The 20,005-nt window shown below is 35.9% G+C and overlaps 2 protein-coding genes across 8 annotated transcripts in view; one reads left to right on the forward strand and one right to left on the reverse strand.

The window, feature by feature from the left end:
• The first annotated feature begins 4,228 nt into the window (after positions 1-4,228).
• LOC107194800 (UPF0692 protein CG33108) lies at positions 4,229-6,431 on the forward strand. 2 transcript variants are annotated; one of them, XM_015584503.1, is made up of 4 exons: positions 4,229-4,389; positions 4,472-4,657; positions 4,788-5,120; positions 5,689-6,431. In XM_015584503.1, exons 2-4 carry the CDS (start codon positions 4,488-4,490, stop codon positions 5,888-5,890), a joined length of 705 nt encoding a protein of 234 aa, XP_015439989.1. In that variant the 5' UTR covers positions 4,229-4,389; positions 4,472-4,487; the 3' UTR covers positions 5,891-6,431. The 2 variants fall into 2 exon arrangements, with proteins under 2 accessions (XP_015439989.1, XP_015439988.1); XM_015584502.1 differs by having other exon boundaries at positions 4,229-4,657.
• An 8,800-nt stretch (positions 6,432-15,231) lies between these two features.
• The window catches only part of LOC107195021 (phosphofurin acidic cluster sorting protein 2), a 107,984-nt gene continuing 103,210 nt past the window's right edge, over positions 15,232-20,005 (reverse strand). For 4 of the 6 annotated variants that reach the window (XM_015584773.1, XM_015584776.1, XM_015584772.1 and 1 more), the window contains 4 exons: positions 19,198-19,545; positions 18,001-18,398; positions 17,761-17,937; positions 15,232-16,796 (listed from right to left, as the gene is read on the reverse strand). In XM_015584773.1, the coding sequence (XP_015440259.1) occupies positions 16,663-16,796; positions 17,761-17,937; positions 18,001-18,398; positions 19,198-19,545 (1,057 nt within the window). In that variant the 3' untranslated portion in view covers positions 15,232-16,662. The remainder of the gene's footprint in view (positions 16,797-17,760; positions 17,938-18,000; positions 18,399-19,197; positions 19,546-20,005) is intronic. The other 2 variants (XM_015584775.1, XM_015584774.1) reach the window with 1 other exon arrangement.

Raw genomic sequence — 20,005 nt, forward strand, 5'->3', positions numbered from 1 at the left:
TCTATCTCATAAAACCACGTTCTATATTACATCGAACTAGGATTATTTTAGAAATCGATATGAGATTCAAAGTGTAAAAATGTCTAGTACTTTGAACGTTTTAGAAAATTATTCTAGATAAAGATGTATGGAACTACCGGAAATCACTTCAGATTCCTTTTCCTTATTCTGTAAATTCTTTGATTGGAATATGAATGCTGCTGGAAGTATGAACATTTTCACAGGACAATGATATAAATGGAACTGTAAAACTTTTTTAAGTGTTACAGCGATATTTCGTTGGCCTCCGTATTAGCGCACTGCGCCGAACGCGGATAGCATGATGTTGTAGTCGCAAGGGAGCAATTGAATCGAATAGACGTATTGTACCGTAGCGCATCGTATTGTATTTCAAACTTTTATATCATTATCATTAGAAGCTTCATTTCATCGAATTGTCTTAAATATAACTGCATAAATATTGTACAATCCTATACTAATTATAGTTGTCTGGTTCAACAGGTTACTACAGAAACTAACTACTGCCTACGTCTTTTAAACTTGAGCTGTAGTAGTATCTGCAGAAACTGCCATGGTTGCTGGGGTTACTATATACTTTGCTCACGGAAGCACGCACAAGTGTCAGTCAGATTGCGACAGTTGCACAAGCAACATTAGACCGAGCTCGAAACTCGTACGAGCAACAACGATTAAGGATCACATTTCAAAATTCTTGTGCATGCTCCGGGGGTTCTATGACCCCATGTTCTCACCACACGGGGTCTCTGGCGCCACGTCAGGGGGTTCTATGACCCCATGTTCCCACCACACGGAGTCACTGGCGCCACCTCCGGGGGTTCTACGACCCCATGTTCTCACCACACTGAGTCACTGGCGCCACCTCCGGGGGTTCTATGACCCCGTGTTCTCATCACACGGAGTCTCTGGCGCCACCTCCGGGGGTTCTATGACACCACGTTCTCATCACACGGGGTCACTGGCGCCTCCTCCGGGGGTTCTATGACCCCACGTTCTCACCACACGGGGTCTCTCACCACATCGAACGCACAGTTTTATCTATATAGAAGCATGTGACAATTTCAAAAAGAATTGCTGTTTGTTAAAGGATTGCATACAAATAATCAAATTACAAAACGGTATCAGTTAGAGATGGCGTGCAAAATCACTAACGATGACTTATCACAGTGATCGCCGAATCTCAATGACGGTCGTGATTTAACTTCATTTACGACCGTAATTGCGATTTTGTTATCTTGAGTGAATTTGCTCACTGCGACCGCAAGTCCTTGATCTTTAAACAGAAAAACGTATTCAATATTATTTTACGATGAATTACATTACCATTTATGTTTGTAAAAGTCAGTAGAAAAAAACAAGAAATTCTAAAAGAATGATTTGCTAGGTAACATGTAAATTATAATTTATAATCATTAATTTATTCATTATTCTTCATTGTTTCTAATTATTCCTTCACTTTATAGGATATAACTCGAATTTTTGTTTTGATGTCGTTAATATAAAATATACAGATTATGTGTCGCGTGTAAAGAACTGTTAGGTTTCTCCACGAATCAGAAACGATCACGAGAAATCACGAATCACTGTGAAAAATCATCGTGATTGGGAACGAACGTGATCGAATCACGAGTGATGCACAAGTACCAGTTCACGTCATCTCTAGTGAGCACACGACTCAAGGAACACGAGTGATGCACCAGGTTGGGTGGGTACATTCAATCAGCTGTTACAGAACACCAGAAGACAACAGGACACAGAATACTCTTCAACGTAGCTAAAGTTATACCAAAGACCAATGGATACTTTCCCAGAAAATACCGGGAAACGTTGGAGATACTGAAACACCGTGTATAATAACATCAACAGGGATACAAGCCACCACCTTGACTCAATCTGGAGCCCCCTCCTCCTAGTTTTTTAATTGTTCAGAATTGAATGCACCGGAAAATAAGCAAACTCCAGTATATTAGAGGAGCACCACAAGGCACACACCAGTATCAGTGTGTTTTTCGACCCCCTAATGAAGCTAGCAGCAATGCTTGCGAAAAGTTGGGAAAACAATTCCACACGGACACGGCTTCCATCTGAAAGTCTCAACAGTCAGAACTGTATGATGTTGGGCCATGAATGCTTCAAATCTCTGATTCTGTGAATAAACATTTCTGATATATCTAAAAATAGCGGAACGTAAAGTGTGTATATCCATCCCACCCTATATATAATATGTAGCTGCGTCGCACATCTGAACAGCCGAGCTTGGGAAAAGCGCTCGAGTAACTGGTTACCGATTCCTGCACGGTTCCTGGAAATTAGCCCTCTACAGCCCCAGCTCGTGCGGGAATCGAATGTCTACTATATGTTCTTCTACATGTATACATATTGAGAAACTATGTTAAATAAATAGTGAGAAACATATAACATACTCAGTACTAGTTTAGATTCGCAAAAATTGGAGTTCCACAACTTTTCTATTGAAAAGGTGATATATTTATAAAAAAGTACAAATAATATATATATTAAAAACTGAAATGAATTTCTCATTCGTAACTTTTTCATTACCTGACTCTATAAAACTACACCTTTGTATATTTTCGCAGTCCGACATACTTCATACTCAAGCACTCTTTAAAGGGGTTCACTCAATATTTATATATTTAAAAACAAAGGATCTGTAAAAACGATAACACAATAAACAATTTCTTCCGTCTACAGCGAAAGACAAAGCATTTCTTGTATTTTAGAACAGCGATAAAGCTATATTGAATTACAAACGTAGCAGCAATGTCGTTATATACATTGAAATTTTTAAATTCAGATGCGTTTATTACCGATAGAACGTTACACGTGCATCTGACAGTACAATACGCGCCACAGTTCGTCGTAACATAGACGGGATAGCTGTTTTCCGTAACGTGGAAAGCAAAAGTAACGTGGATAACTATTTTGTTCGTTTCTGTATATTTGAAGTAAATGCGGAACCATGACAACTTGTAAGTCTCTTAATAAAATCAAATAAAATTACATTTTCCCCATTTACATTTAGTTATAAGACACACCAGAATTGCCCAAATCCACCTCATTTTAACTAGAAGAGTTACCGTTCTATAGTTACGTATGATCTTATGCAATTTCTACCGAAATCCCCGCACCTGTTTCAGTCTGAATCGAAGTGAAAAGGGATGAACAGTATATTTCCCGAGGCTAGGGTTCTTGCAAACAATGCACTTGCCTAAACTGGTGAATCATCTGCGGAGCTGCAGCAGCAACGAAAAATTTCCTATCAGATCGTATAACGTGACAGACGTCTACGAATAAGGCACAGTGCGTTATGTCAGTCTGAAAGCTTCCCGAAAGGAACGAATTGCAGTCGTATCGAGCGAGTAATTGTCATTCGTTAAAGAATTGTCGTGCACTCATACAGCTCCTTGATATTGTCACATCAACGTGCTCAAGTGTTGATTCTTATTTCTATCAAAAAATTACATAATGTATGTGCATGAGTCACAAGGTGTATAGGGGGGACGTGTAAACGTCAAAATCGTGCTACTCCGATTTTCTTGTATTCTAGGTACGGTAAACAGATACTGATCTGTCCGGTTCATTGTTCGATCTCAATTGGATCTTCCGCGAACGGCAATAGAATAACGTTAGATTGGTAATTGTTAATCGACCGAACAGAATACGAACATCAGTTACTACATACTCCGTCCAATGTCGGTCGTTCAATGTGCTGCCATTAGAATTTTTACAACGAAACGTTCCTTCGTGTTAGAATTTGTAAGGAATATTCAGGACTTTTGGGAATAAAATAACAATATTGCATTCATCATTTATCGCATTAAGTAATTAGTCGTACGATAATGATTGCGTTTATCGGTTATTGGCCGAAATTTTTGCAATTCATGATAATTGAAGTGATGACAGATTTGGTGTAATAGATTTCTCAAGGTTAAATGACTAATGTATAAATGCAATTGTGACAATATTACGTTCATTGCAGTATCAGTTCGTTTTTCGTCTTTGTGCTGTGCATCAAAATACGGTTTATTGTTAATGCTAAAAACTATTAAAGTTTCTAGATTTTCTTAAAATATATACTTTAAATTTCAACATCTTTTACAATATTATTTTTCATTGAAGTTCACGGAATATATTATGAGACATATACTGACTTTTCATCAACATTTCAGCTTGGATCTGTGCAAGAAATTCTAGCAGGCCATTTGCAATGAACAGAATTCATCATACTGTCTGGCGGTGAATAGAAAGAGTACCCATGAGAAATGGCAATTCTCAGATTGAGTACATTGAAGCATAGGTGTCTGATTTCATAGCTGGACGTGTCGCCATTGTATCATAGCACTGAACCAGGTATTTGTTAATCGAACAAAGTAGTTGTTCGTACAGGATTTATTTTGTGAGAAATGCCAGCACCACCTCCACCTCTCTCAAGTTTGCCAGAGACACCTATGTGTGAAAAAACAGAAGTGAGCGATGCGGATTCCCTGCCGTCTTGGGCCAAAATTACCCTCACCTCTGCAGAGGCAGAGATTGAGAAGCTGATAGCCCGAAATGAGTTAAAGGATGCTGAAGTTACATATTTTTGTCAAGTCGAACCAATTTTGCAAGATGGGCCACAGTAAGTTTTATTTTTAAATCATTCACAGATGATTACTACCAAATAAGCAATGTTCTTACACATTTTTTCCACAAAGGAAAAGTTTATTTGAAGTATAAAAGTATAATTATTATGCTACATTATTCAACAGATGCGGTTTGGTGGCACTTGCTATGGCATCACAAGAATACACAAAACCAGTTTCTGTGAGCCAACTTCTAGCAGAAGCTCGTGTGAGAGGCTTTACCCAACATGGAGAAGTATACAGTGTTGATTTCATGGGCACACTAGCTGCTGAATATTTACCTGACCACAGACCAGATATTTTAGTAGATCTACAACAATGCCCGGATACCGTAACTCATGCTTTAGCTCATGGAGCTATGGTATTGATTCCATACGATTCTGATTTCAACCATGCTCCCTGCTTAAAGAGAGGCCATAAAGCCCATTGGGCATTACTCGTTGGTCTAATTTCATCCAGGTACACTTTTAAACAGTTACACATTGATCTGTAGGAGGAAGTGAAAATTGAAATCATTATTATAATTCTGATACTAACTTTTAAAACAATAGAAATAATGTTTATAATCATTTTGAACAAATTATATAACCCAAAGTCTGGCTTTGTTCTAATTACTTTTAAAGTATTTATAACAGCTCGTTATAAGATTTAATAAAATCTCTACTTTATAAATACTCAATTTAAGAAATTATTACGGAAATTTTGTTATTTGAATTTAACAGTGTAAGATTTTTAAATTATTTGAAGTAATTTTTAGATTCAAGTTTTTAAAACTTAGTTCTGCTATTCAGTTTGGATATTTATCGATGAAAACAACGACGTCTAAAACTTTGTGAAGAACAATTTTATAGAAAATCATTATTCCATCACTTATTACTATGGGTACTATGGTTAGAGTTTCGACGGTGCTAACAAAATTGTTTTAAATTATTGTTGTTATTTCGGTTTTTACACCCTAATTTGAAATAAATGCAATTACTCTAATTAATAACTCTCAGTTAAGGAAAATAAATTATATATTTTTCAGGCAAGGATATCATGTCTTAGCACGCCATGGAAAATCTCGTCATTTAGCTTGCTGGCGGCTGCGCGATTTAATTGAAAGTAATGGTAATTTGGAAGAAGAAGGGACAGCCAGACACGCTGGGGGATATGTTATACCAAAGGGAGGAGTCGGAGGACAGAGAGGTTTACGCGGTAGAGCATTGGCGTTACATCCGTACATATAAAGCCATGTACAAGAATTGTAGGTAATTAATATCACAGTGAAAGACAGAAATTACTACTATAATATTACTATATCCACATTATGGTATATGGTAAATATTCAAGGTGTAACAATATTTGCACAGCTGTCAAAAAATTTGTTCATAAAATATGATGCTTTTAAGTACCATGTGTTTCAACTCACATTGCAAATTTTTCTGACATCCAGTAGAGGGATAACAATCTCCAAATTTTTCGTATTAGATAGAATAACAGATGGTATTTCATTCGTTACACCACGACACACAATGTAAATAATAATTTCGTATGTTTAACTTACATGCACGCGACCTCTTTGAAAATTTTGTTGTGTGTCGAGTATTAAACTCTTCCTGTGATGCTATACGTACTAAGCAGGCGTGTAATTTAGTCTGAAAAATAGACATGTACACGTGCATGAAAGGGCAAACGTGAGGAAACAAAGTCTAAGAAAATATCTGCATTATATAAGTATCTAAGTATCCTAAGTGTACTAGCTAGGGAGTTATCAAAATCATAACTAGCCGGGACGAAAAGATCTAAGTATATTTATTTAGCAAAACGAAACAAAAGTTTTCGATAATCATTGTGGAATATTGTTTAAAGTTGGCACTATAAATAAAGACTAAGTCTATTCAAAGAGCCTCACAATTGCATTTGAGGCAATAAAACTTAATGTTCATGTGCTATATCAAATTAAGCGCATTGCTTTTAAGATGTAAAAGTGATAAATAATTAGCAGAATTGAAATGATTACCTTATACTATCATGTGGTAATTATGCCAGTCTTTTTATCAAATATTATGTACAGGCATGTAAGAGTAAAAATCGTAGGTATTATTCCATATTATCAAAAACGTAACTGATTTCATACTTTTCTATTTACGATAGATGTTACAATATTTTGTTGAATGTCTTGAAAGCAATGTGCTTTTAACAAAAATCTTACTGTGTAGATTATATGATATGCTTGTTTTACTATTTATTTACCAATATGTAAAGTATGAGCATAGTCCTCATAATTGATATATAAAAATATATATATGTATACACTAAAATATAAAACCTGAAGATACCTTATGACTGGCTGGTTTCTTCAGTTATGCGGTATCTTAAGTGTTTTCTATCAAATCTGTCAGTAAGAAGCATAAACCAGGTTCAGAAGAGATGCTATAAATTTGTAGACTCCTTAAATGGTTTCAAATCGAATAAAAGAAACCAGTAAAAATAAAGTGTACCCAAGTGCCGCAAAATATGAAGTTTATTTATTAACAGAAGAATTGTATACTGTGCTGCTTATGTTTACAAACGTTTCTGAAAATTTATTGTCTCGTCATAATTGAAATACTCTGTAAAAATGTTTATTCGTGCAAGCATGTTATCTTCTTAACTATTTGTGGAGATAATCAAAATGCATATTTTCCTGCTCTGATTCTGAAACCGAAATCATCTTCGTAGTAATTATATAACGTCTTCCGTTACTTACCGAAGTGCTGTTTCTTTATATAGTTAAAAACTAAATACTCGGCTAGGAAATGTTTGTTTTATTTCGTATTTATATCAATGTATTTTAATGGGATAGTTTGAAGGTTTTTCAAGAGTTCTATTGTGCCCATTATGTATGCGATATGACAGGTAATAATTCTGTTGTATCACCTGTGATTCAAAGTGCAACAATAGCTAAGCGGTACATGTATTGTGTTATGTTGTAAGAGATTAATATGTGATCATTGTTAATTCTTGTTTCTTTGTGTACACGCATTTTACTTATTTGTTATTGGTTTTTAGCTTTAATCATGATAAATATAAAGAATGTTATAATTTACATATATTTGATTATGATTATTTTATCTTAAATTTGTCTTCTGCGTCAACCAAATATTTTGGAATATTCAAGAAAGCATTGCACCGATGTTTTCTCTGTTATAAATTTAAAACCACAACAAAAGAAGAAACAGAGAATGTTATGAAACAGAAGAAGTATGTTCTCTGCAAGGGTATTAGTATAAGTGCATTGGAGTACAATAGAATACTGAAAACTGCGTTACATTTATATTTCAAACTTACAAACATCAACAACACAGTTCCATTTTATTTTTAAATCTTAGCTTCTCTTTAATGTTGCTTTCTTTTCTAAACATACAGATGGCACATTCTTTACTACTTCCTAATTATATTAACATCTACTTGTGTCCTGAGATGTGATACAAGTCAGCATCTTATTCACATCTGTATATAAATACAAAATCATTGAACAACTCTGCTTTTCCGTAGAGAGTTAAAGACATCGCTAAAATAATGATTCATGCTCCATTTGGATCCTATTACATCACGAGAATGTTAAAGATTAAACTGTTGCCTACATGAACGATACGAACAAATTACTACAAAACAACCTATAGTTTTATCGCCGTTTTACGCATTGTACTCTGTGTGAAAAAAAAAAACTCTACTACGGCACCGTGCTCTAGTATAAAACTACCATACACGCCCAGGACACAAGGCGTCTATTCTATAGATTAACCCTTTGAGCTGCAAGTGTTTACGAGCGTCATTCGAACAGCGTGTCACAGCGTGTAGCGTGCAGTGGAACGCTCAAGGGCTTTCATCGAACATGTTAACAAACGCGACAAACGGTACTATTGCACGTCGAATGTTCGTATCTTAGCACCGAAAGGGTTAATAACAACGATATCCTGTATTCAAATATTACGTTTAATAATATACATATATCACATGTAGGTATTTCGTACTTATTATATCAACAATAGGGGAGTTGAATTAAGAAAGGCTAGCTAATTAAATTATTAGAAATTTATATTTTCAATGTCTCTTCAATCACTATCTCTTTCTCTGCTTGCTCGTCTCTCGATTTTTGATCGAAAAAAAATCAAAAATTTTCAATACTGCATGTTTCAATCTATTCGGTGATTTACTCGTAATTAAATTCTTAGAATCTCGAGACAATTAACAAAAGGACCACGTGGTACAAACTTCTTCGGACCTGTCAAGTACGCTAAACGTGGATTAATCATTAGCACTTTACAAAGCTCGTTTGTGAAATACAAGTGTGTATTTATATACAATATAAGGGCGTTTCAGGTAACTTGATCACTTTGAATAATAACTTAACGGTGCATTTTATGAAAATTTTGAAGCGTAGAATTTAAATGGCATCAAGGGACACATTTTACAAGGTACGTGCTTTTTTTGTGAGTGGAGGCATTTCAGAGATTTCAAGGTCACCTTGATTTTTTTTAACGCAATGACTTATTTGTTTGTATCATAGATCGATAGAGTATCAAATTTTGAGTAAAAATGTGTTGACCTTCACACGTCCTAAACCTAATAATTAACGAGATATTTACAAAATAATTTTTAATACGTACATACTTACTATCTGGAAGTTATGGGACCTATAGGACCATTTAAGTTCCACGCTTCAAAATTTTCAGAAAGTGTACCGTTAAGTCATTATTCGAGATGAACAAGTTAGCTGAGACACTCTGTATATTTATACGTAGAAACTTAGATTTAATATTGTTAGCCGTGAATTAAATTTGTTGCGAGGTAACGAGGTCCATATATTAATATTATTGTTATTATATAATATCCTGTACACACCGTGTCTTACGTTTTATGAGAAAGCATAAATTTAGCGTGGAAATATTTCAGGATATCACGAACTATGTAGGAAATAATATATCTCCGACGTGTATATCAAATATTATCTTAACAATTTTCACATTTTTGTTATACATTTGCTTTCTCGACAGTTTATTTGCATAATGGATATCTGTGAACGAAAAATAAAATTTGTTCATTTTTGGTACGTTCGTAAAGTAAAATTTGAGTTAATCGTTTAGGTGGATGCACATAAAATATCGTTATCCTGCAATCAGAATATTTCAGTATCACAGTACAAGATCTACCATACTAAGGAAAGTGTCTACTTCTTTGGGGAATGTTGAAAAGAAAGATAAGCATTTTCTAATAAATATAGATACGATGTATTTTTGAAAAAGATGGTGTTCTTAAGGAAGATAGGCAAATTCAGGCGATAAAATGTTGTTCAATAAATTATGAATGGTATTGGGATCTATAGTTTGCAATATGGTCACCATATATTACAATGTTACTCGTATGTTGTACTTTTGAAAAACACGGTAATAATTTTTCGTACGTAAACATAAACATTCAGTCCAACCCATGAGATTTACCAAAATTTAAATAATGTTATCAATATTAGCCACTTATGTCTCAAATAATTTTGTCAATAACATTTATCCCATTAAATATCTGTTTTCTGCGTTATATCGATAAAACACTTTTTATTTCATATGAAATTCTCTATCACCCCTTGTTAACGTACAAGCTTCTTCACGTTAATAGAATAAAATTAATTGAACTCAGATCCAGTCGCACCATAGTGCAACATAAAAACTGAAACTTAAGAGTTTCTCGAACTTTCCGATGTTATCCTATAATTCGTTGTCCATATTTGTTCATGTTGTAAGCATTCAGATGATTTTTTCCAGATTAAATTGTTCCCTAAAAATCTACAGAATCAACTATAGAAAAGTCCTTGCCCACTACAATGTATTCAATATCTACCAAATCGGAATCAGTTGTTAAGAACAGTAAAACAATTAACATAGAAATTTTCAATTATTACGTACATAGGACACTTCGGAAAAGCTCTATGTGCTTTACTGTTTTGTTTAAAACGAAAATACATTTCATGTGCACGAGCCTAATGGTAATTGGAACTCGCAGCAAATCTCATTTCAAGAAAGGGTCAAAGGAAAGGAAAGAGACTGGTTAGTTACAGGGTGTACACTGGAAATCCTGTTGTCCCGGTTGTCGTTCTCGTGGTATGTCTCCCACTCGAACGGAGGATTTTACAACCCCGTTAATTGAACTCTCTAATATTATTGATAACAAGTTTAATAATATATACATGTACGATTAGACGTCGCCGTTTGTAAGCAGTACAATAAAGACGTCTAAAAATCTCGTATGGAAATGAAGACGCCATCTAATGAACATTTAGTCGCTGTACCAAACACGCGCGTTCAATATATTAATTACTTCTTTTAATTATTGTAAGCTTTGAGCTTGGGCGTTGCCCACCCACACGTGTGTTTTAAAACTTACTATACACCGACGAACAATAGCAAATTTATTATTATTCCGTTTCCTTCTTCTCTCTTTAGAATACTTCTCCTGGTGAACGTGCTCACGGGTCATCGAGGTTCCCTGTTCAAACGAACCGAAAACTCTTGATCCGTTCTTTCCGTGTTCCTCGTAAGCCGGATAGAAAACCCCGTTAAATCGCGATAACGTGACCCAGCACGCTATGATTCTCGATGATACATATAAATATGCACTCTGGGCTGGATATTCCAGCGAGAGCCCAGGGACGTGTCGATAGATCCCGGTTCGAATTACAACGCGGTCTCATATTTTGACTAGAATCTATAAATTATCATTAAGTCTTAACGAGCGCGACTGGGTGGAGGTCGAATGGAATTACCGTGTCGACCGAAACCTTGGAACGAACACGGAACGAAAACGTCTCGAAGAGGCGTGGACCGTGAGGCACGTGTCACCAGGTATCGTCGCTCGTGTCACTTACTACGTTTCTAACAAGAATTCATCGCGTCGCCCTTACAAAGCTTATAAATAAACTTCACGACGGACAAAAGTCGACGGCTGAACGCGTAGAGTTTCTACTAGCGAACGGAAGGAAAGAACATAGGGGGGTTTGGGAACGATAAACATAAGATCGAGGTACATTACAACATCGTCAAATCGCTTACACGCTATTGATCAGGCTATCGCGGAAGAAATAAAAGAGAAAACACAGTTGTATTTCTGCCCCAAATACTGCACGTTCGTGAGTCCACGAATGGTAATTATAGTCTTCTCGAACGTTTTCGCGGTTACGAAATCTTGTCGTTCTTTTACGCGTGAAACGTCGGGACTCGGGATAACCGTCGGCCATCTTGGGGACACACTTGAACCAGTTGCCTTCAGATTTATTGTGACTGTAGTTGTTAAAAAAAAAAAAAGAAACATGAGAACGGTTTCGATCGAAATGTCTGAGGAACAGGTCAGTGTGGTCCGGAAATGGTAGAGACGTTATCGCTGTTGGTGAACGGTGACGAAGAAACAATGATATCGTGCAAAACTGCGAAGCAACGCGCGAACACTGTTCAGATGCTTCAAAACTGTGGGAGCGTATAATATCTATATGTACGTGTAGATATATATACATACATTGTATGGCAGGTTCGATTGCTGAAAAAACGACCCTCAGCATTGCTCAACGAAAGAAGGCAACGAACGTCGTGTGCACATGTGATCGTTGGAACGTCACATCATTGACTGTCTAAAACTCGTGTGGTCTCACATGTCCGAGGCTGAATGAATTGACTTCTCAAGGTCACTTAGGGATACTACCCCCATCATATCGCTCAAATATTTTTTTTCCATTTCACTTCCTAATTTTGAGAATTAAGGAAGGTCCATGAATGAAATATGATGTTTATATTTAGTATTGATTTCATTTGTCATATTAAACAATTAGAATTCAACTAAAAACTGTTAGACAGCTAGTTGTCCGTTTAAAGATTTACTAAAAAGTTAAATTGTCGTTATGTAGTCAGAAGAAGGTAGTAGTTAAGTTCATGCTTCTTTTTTTTTAAATAAATTTCATTTCAAGATGGAATTAAATTTGTTTGTATGCTTTTTGATTAACCAACAACGCATAACAAATGTTTTTGTTTAGACTTTACCACGTTCATATTTTTTTAAGACGGATTAAAGTCACTTGACATTGTTCGAGATTATTAAGAGTGTTCTCACCATAATATTCAACTATTCGAAAATATGAACAAAAAAGAAAGAGTAAATATTAACAAAAACTCTGACAAATATTTGCTGCTCGGGTCATATGAATTCTTCATGACAACATTCTTCTGACAAACATTTTCTAAACGTGACGATTAAAAGTGGCCGTTTTTGGTAACACAGAACTTAGGAAGAACTAGCGCTGTTCAATCCATCAGCAAATAATACCCCGCAAATAATCTTATCATTATTTAAAGCTTCTAACAGCACCAATAGTTTCCGTTTCCTTTTTTTAATTCCTTCTTCAAGAAGAAATGTTGCTCTGCCAACAAATTAATATTATAAACTGAGAAATACTATTTAAACAATCTTTTTTTTTTTACATATTTTGAACAGTATTTCTTCTGGAACGTTGATCTATTAACATTTTATGAATAATTTAATACGAGCTTACTATATCAAGACCTGAAAAGGCTGGACAGATGAATCTGTATTTCCTCGCACCTTCACTTTAAATTAAATTTCAGACGTTAGTAAGACCACAATACCACGATCAGCCATTGCCTTCTACTAGCTTTAAGTCAACTATTTTGCCGGGAGTTTGCATAACCGGGATAATGCTCTTAGCCGTTAAGAATGTAAAATGTAGGACTATGTTTGCAGTTCGATACTCGTTAAGAACTAATTACGGACTAGCAAAGAACAGGGGGAAGTGGGCTATATGAATGTATATATGTATTTATACAGAAAAATGCAAAAGTATTCGTATAGTAAAACTGGGGAAACAAAAAGCTATACTTCCGATATTCATAATTATATGAAAATTTAACGGTGTATTATACACTAACTGCAAGTGTAATAATTACACAGGAACAAAAGTTAATTACACCGAACAGTAATACTACCATTAATGTCTATTAATGGAATTATACTCTTGCATTCTATTATTATATTATTCATAAGTTGCGAATCTTTATACAAATTTATTTCTACCATTAGGACTTCTGTTAGATTTAGTAGTCCAAGAAAAATTTAACTAAATGTTATTGACTTTGTGCGCACTCACATTTACCATAAATCCAAAAAATGAACAGTTTGAGTATTAATGCTATGTTAATATGATGTTATTAGGAACTGTTCTCACCTGAAAGTTTACGAATAGAATGCATTAAAGTTTCACCGAGTAAGGTGATATATTGTTTTATTCTTTGAATACTGATATAGTAGCAGCATTAACTTTTCTTCCTATGGTTTTCGTTACCATTGAAGTTTACGTATAGCATATAATTGTACATGTCTAAAATAAACTGAAGAATGCTGAGAGACATTGATTATTAAAAGTAAACAAAAACATGAAAATTAATGCAATCTTTATGCATATTTGTAGTTCCGTACTTTTCTTCCATACTCTTCTAACACGTACGCTGCTGGCGGTTCCGATTGGAGGCATAAAGTGACCCCGATCGGAGTCTCCAGCAGCGGCAGCGAATATGTTAATTTCATTTTTCTACAACTTTGCCCTTAAATACAGATTATTTATTCCCCATAATTGAAAGAAGCACGTAATCAAATTATACACTGCAGGAATTATTTATACTCTGTCTGGTCAGTTGCATTATATAAATCTAACAAGACAGTGGGTTATAAGTAACTTTCATCCCTTTTTTCAAAGTCTGTAACCGTCGAAGACAATTGACAATTACTCTTCATTATTATTAAACTTAAGAATTATTGTTAAATGTAATTTATATTATTACTATTGTTTAATTATTATTTACCGAATATTCGGCATCTGCAACTGAACTTATTTCTGAAATAATTCAATGTATTAAAAAGCAATTCAAGCATGGTGGATATATAGAGTATTTTTATGAAATCAATGTATTTTTCGACACAATTACTAATATAAAAAAATGTATTACTTTTCTGTCTTCTAGTTCAGTCGACGAACACTGTACGAATACTTTTAGTTCTCTCTGCACGTGTAGTATGGAGGGGCGTGATACAAGGAAAGATTTCCATTCTGATGTTACTTTGGCAAAACGCAATCGCCACCACTAAAGGATGAAGCGTCATTATCGCACTTCGCTACAGAATGCCGCTCGAAAGTCTTTTTATCATTGGATTCCGGACAAATTTCAGTAGGCATTTCCTGTTTTGCTTTTTTTCTCTCTTTCAATTTGGCATTAGGCAGTCAACGCGACGGCTACGTCGCTGGAAACAGTAGAGCACTGTTCTATAATCGTCTTTTTTTTTTAACAATCTCTTTTCTCATCGTTGCTAGATCAAAAAGGAAGAAGTCAAAAAGTATGTTTTAGTGTCTACCCTTACACTAACAGTACAATTTTTCCTGGAGGAAAACGTTTGCTCTCATTCTCTTGCATTCTTTTTCTAATCTACGACAACGTTAACGTTAGTTCCTATCGTTTATCATTTTTTTATGATATGGTTTTTAAGGGACGAGGGCTGGAGGATAAGCGAACAAAACTGTAACTCGTGGGTACATCGTTCATTCTTTCTCTTCTTCTTGCTTCGAATAACAAAAGAAAGAAAGAAACAAAGGGATAAACAGGACATGTTAAACGCGTTCTTCGATACTGTATTTTCACGATAATTAATGCTTGTCGTATCGTCGATCGATACCACGGGAAAATCACTTCGGAAACGCGCAACACACGTCGTTCCTGTACGTTTCAACGCATTTTCGTTCTGTATCTACGCGAAACGAATGTTACGTCTGCTCGCTGTCTAACGGCTTAACAATAATCGCGGTTGAGTATACTCTAATGAAGTCGGGAATAGAGTTCTACTAGGAATAAAGTATTAAACAATAAAATCTGAAAATAGAGTATTTAAACTACAGCAGCCTGGGGCTAAAAGTCTATAAAATGGAATACAAAAAGTACGTCGAAATCTTAAACGAGAAAAGGAGTATAAGAACTAATGAGCTATTTCTTTTTATCGTATCAGTTTTTTTTCGCCAGAGACTCGTGTATGTTCTTCTCTGTCTCTTATTTTGTTTAAACGGATCTCTGTATCCTCTCGATGATCTTTTTCGCTCGAATTTTGCGGACATTGCCAACCCTGCTTTTCTAACCTGGTTTGTGCGCTAAGAGAAATGTTTGCCTGTATCACAGACTTCTTCGATTACGCAGCTGGTCACGCTCCGTGTATTGTAAAAGTACGTTAATTAAATAAATACATAATTTAATTAAAAACCTCTCTTTCTCTCTCCCCCTTCGCACGTGCGATTTAGACAAAGATCTATCTTAGCCGTACTCCCGCTATAAAACCGTCTTAATGCCTGTGGCTTCTTTTCTTTAAATCCTATGTTATGTGTACCAAGGAGTAGGGGATCCGATCCGAGCAAATTTCTTTTGAAAATTTCTTGCGTCTATTCAGGAATTTAATGGCAATTCCCATAACCAACGAAATCCATCATCGTCCTTTATTTTCTATTAATTGTAATACGATATGTTAACTGGCTCTAGTTGCGTCGTTATTCGCGCGCGCTCTCGTTAACCTTCACGCAAGAAACGCTGACAACAGAATGTTCGTAAAAACATAAACAATAGACTGTAACAAGGAATAAAAAGGGAGATAATAATAATAATCATAAACAATTGGCAGCACTATTATACTTGCCCGATCTCAGTTCTCCAGTGATATCCCCGTTTTAACGCTGCGGACTGTTTCCTGACTATGCAAACACCTGCTCTACACTGGACAAATTTCACTTTTTTCATTTCTTTTTTTTTCATGTTTTTTGTTTTGTTTTGGTAGGATTTGGTGGTTATCGGGTTTGCGCGCAAGCTTAAGCTGATGATCCTAATTGGCAATATCGATGAACACAAACAAACGGCAAAACGTGTGTGTGGCCTCTGACGGGGACGAAGGAAGTTTACGTTGGGTTGGGTGTTTGCTGCTGAGAACTGTACTCCAACAGGGCTATCGGGAACGTTTTGATGTGCGTCTGCCACTGCGCCGACAGTTGGAAGAACTTTACGCCGTACCACTCGGTACCGTCGATGCTCACTGGAAACAAAGGAAAGGAAATCGTTCATGTAGATTTATAATATTAAGCAGCCGCTTTTGATACGCTGGATTCGCTTTAGTTATACTAGTGTTTTATTGAAATTTATACAAAACCGATTAGTAGACTGCGGATTTTTATGCAAAATGACATTTTTTAAAGTAATTTTTTACGACAACAGCAAAGGTAGGAATTTATTTCTTTTCTTAAATATTTTATTGGGTTCAGAATAAAGTAAAAAACATATTGTATCTGACGAAAGTTTCCTCTCTTTCGTATTATACAAAGGCCTATTGGTTATAAATGCATAAAATCCGCAGTCTACCGATTAGATTAGCGGGACATAAATGGCTGTTGCTGTTGTCTGTGCTATAATTCCAAAATATGTAGAATTTCTATATTTGTATGTATACATATAATGGTGAAGATTAGAATATGTAGAATTAAAATAGATTGTAACGAACAACATTTTTTATCCATCTATACAAACTACACGTGATTATAATACCAGCGCTGGGCTATTTATTTCTCATCAACGCAGTGTCAGTTGAAGTCGGATTATCTACGTTCACTAACATAATATTGTATTGTTCCGAAATTTCGTAGCATTATTAAGAGGCGAATAGCGATATGCAGTTCTCATTGTGCATTTTGCCTATATTTTCCATTCCTTTCCTTATTTTAAAGAAATACATTTTTGAATTTGAAACCAATATGTAGAAAACCCTATTAAGTGTAGTTTGCTTGCTAAATGATTCTGTGTTAAAAGCTATCATAACATATACATTCACAATATTAAAAAAAAGTGAAAGTACTGTTAAAACTGAGAGTACTTCTCAGCACAAATTGTGACTGAATCATATACGAAACATTGGCGAACACGTAACAACAGAATCAGTAGGCTCATAAATAAGCTTTATATTTAAATAAACTTTGGAGTCGTAATTATCAGACCACATGAATTACCTCTTAATGGAATGTTGTGAGTTTTCGCGGAACATATAAGTCGCGTCACGCCCTCGACCGTTTGACTCTTTGGCTCGTTTTCCTTCTCTTTCTCTTTCTTCTTGCCCAATCTCATTACTGTAAAAGTAGCAACGTTATGGGGTGGTATTACGTGAAAGAAAGCAAAAAGGAAGTAATCTGAAAACGTTCAAGATTGTTTCGGTTAAGTTTAAAGTCGAACATCGTTCTACGTTTACGCACTTTTCTGTTTCTTCTCCTTCGTTGTGTAATTCATGGACAAGTGGTGGCCAGGTGTTTCACCAAGCCCCGGGAGTCTTTGTACGTGAAGCGCCCTGAACGCTTGCCTCAACGTGTTCTTGCCCTTCTCGCCCTGCGTATGCTTGCTCCAGTAATCGAGTTGAAGCTCGACCGGTTCCCAGCCCTCCCTCATGGGTTGACCAACATTTGGACTGCTGGGCGGCGTTAACCGACCGGGCGGCGGAATTGGCAATCCCGGGGGTGGCAGAGAGGGCGGTGAACCAGACATGGTGACGTTGCTTTCCTCCAGGTCAACCGAAGCGGAAGAACTGCTGTCCGGGCAGCCCACACGAACGTCGTTTATGAATGGGATAAATATTTGGCTGCTGTCATCTGTCTCTCTGTCAATGAAATTTAATATGCATTTTATTATCAGTGCCTGTAAAAAGTTCTTGTGCTTTCTTCTTTAGAAAATGTCATGAATTGGCTTGGATAGATTTCATTTAATCCGTTAAGTCCCAAGCAGTGAAATAAGGCGGCTCTTACATATACAGGATGTCTCATTTAAATCGACCCACTCGCATATCTCCGAAAATAATAAATAAAATAATAAGTTCGAAAGATAATAAACGTTTAATTAAATTTGTACTTTACTTTTAACTTTTTCGAAATAGTTAATAGATAAAAATTAAATTCTATTTAAGTCTTCTTTCTATGAAATGGCCTAACAAAATCAAAAGCTTAAACATTTACGATTTATTTATTATAATATTCAGAAACTTCTTTAACCACGTATGTAGTATTAAATTATTAAGAATATATGTATTGGTGTTATGATTTTATACATTTACTTACATGGATCAAAATGTTATTTTGTGTAATTTATTTTAGAATAATCTGCACATAGACACCAGATGTTTACGCGAATTCTAACGTTCATAAATGATTTTAAAAAAATCAGAATTAAAGAAAAGTTTGTTTCACCGAATGAAAAATTTATTAACGTCAAAACAAAAAAAAAATAATTTTTTTATGTTTCGCTGCATTTTAAAAATTCGACAATCGCACAAGTGCAGAAAATTCACAGTCCATTTATCATACTGTAAGAACAATGGAATTTCAACAAGTTCCAGCTGCTATTTTTCCCATCAAGTGAATATCATCTTAAAAAAAAAAAAAGAATGGTCAGTGATTAATTACCTGTACGTGACCATGGCTTCTGCGATTGGCAATAGCATAGTAGTCCCAGCGTCGGCCAAATACTCTGACACCCTCGCCGCGCACTCGCTCGCTCCGCCGCCTTCTCTTTCCAGCAACTCTTTCCATTCTTCGCCGAAAAGCATCGAGTACTTCCCGTCTATCGAACTGAGATACTTCGACAACGTGTTGGAACCAAGAGGCACGACCAAGAACTTCAGGTAATTCTGCCAGTCAGGCGGCCGAAAGCTCAGCAGGTCCACGTAATGGCGCAACACCGTGTTCACGAAACTGTCCCCACCGGCGATCACCACTTTGATCGGTGCAGGTGGTTTCGCTGAGCTGTTGCAACTGGTAAATAAACGATATCTTTCGAATATACTCTATTACAAGTCGTACCGAACTCAGGACGGGCAAAGTTGACACGTGAATTTTTCACTTCTTTACTCGTTGGTATCTAGCGGTGGGAATTTATTTCCGCCCATTCATTCCTTTCCATTAATTAATCCAAACAAACGGAAATGCATTGATTGCTAAGAGGAATGACGTTTCTTCGGTTAAAGGAAAGATGATCGATGCAAGAAGAATGATGACGTTACATGACGTTACAATGCCAGGGCATGGAAATGAACACTATGGGATGAAAGGGGGGAATGTGTGGTGGTTACTGAAATGGAAATAGACCAACCCTCCTCAGCGCCGGATTAAGGGGTAGGCTAGGGGGAGCTATAGTTTCGGACCCCACTGTCAAGGGGGATCCCGATCGAAGCCTTCCGTTTATGTCAAAAAATAATTGAATTAAATTTTGCTC

Source organism: Dufourea novaeangliae, unplaced genomic scaffold (genome assembly GCF_001272555.1).
Source record: "Dufourea novaeangliae isolate 0120121106 unplaced genomic scaffold, ASM127255v1 scaffold8, whole genome shotgun sequence".
NCBI classification, from domain to species: domain Eukaryota; kingdom Metazoa; phylum Arthropoda; class Insecta; order Hymenoptera; family Halictidae; genus Dufourea; species Dufourea novaeangliae.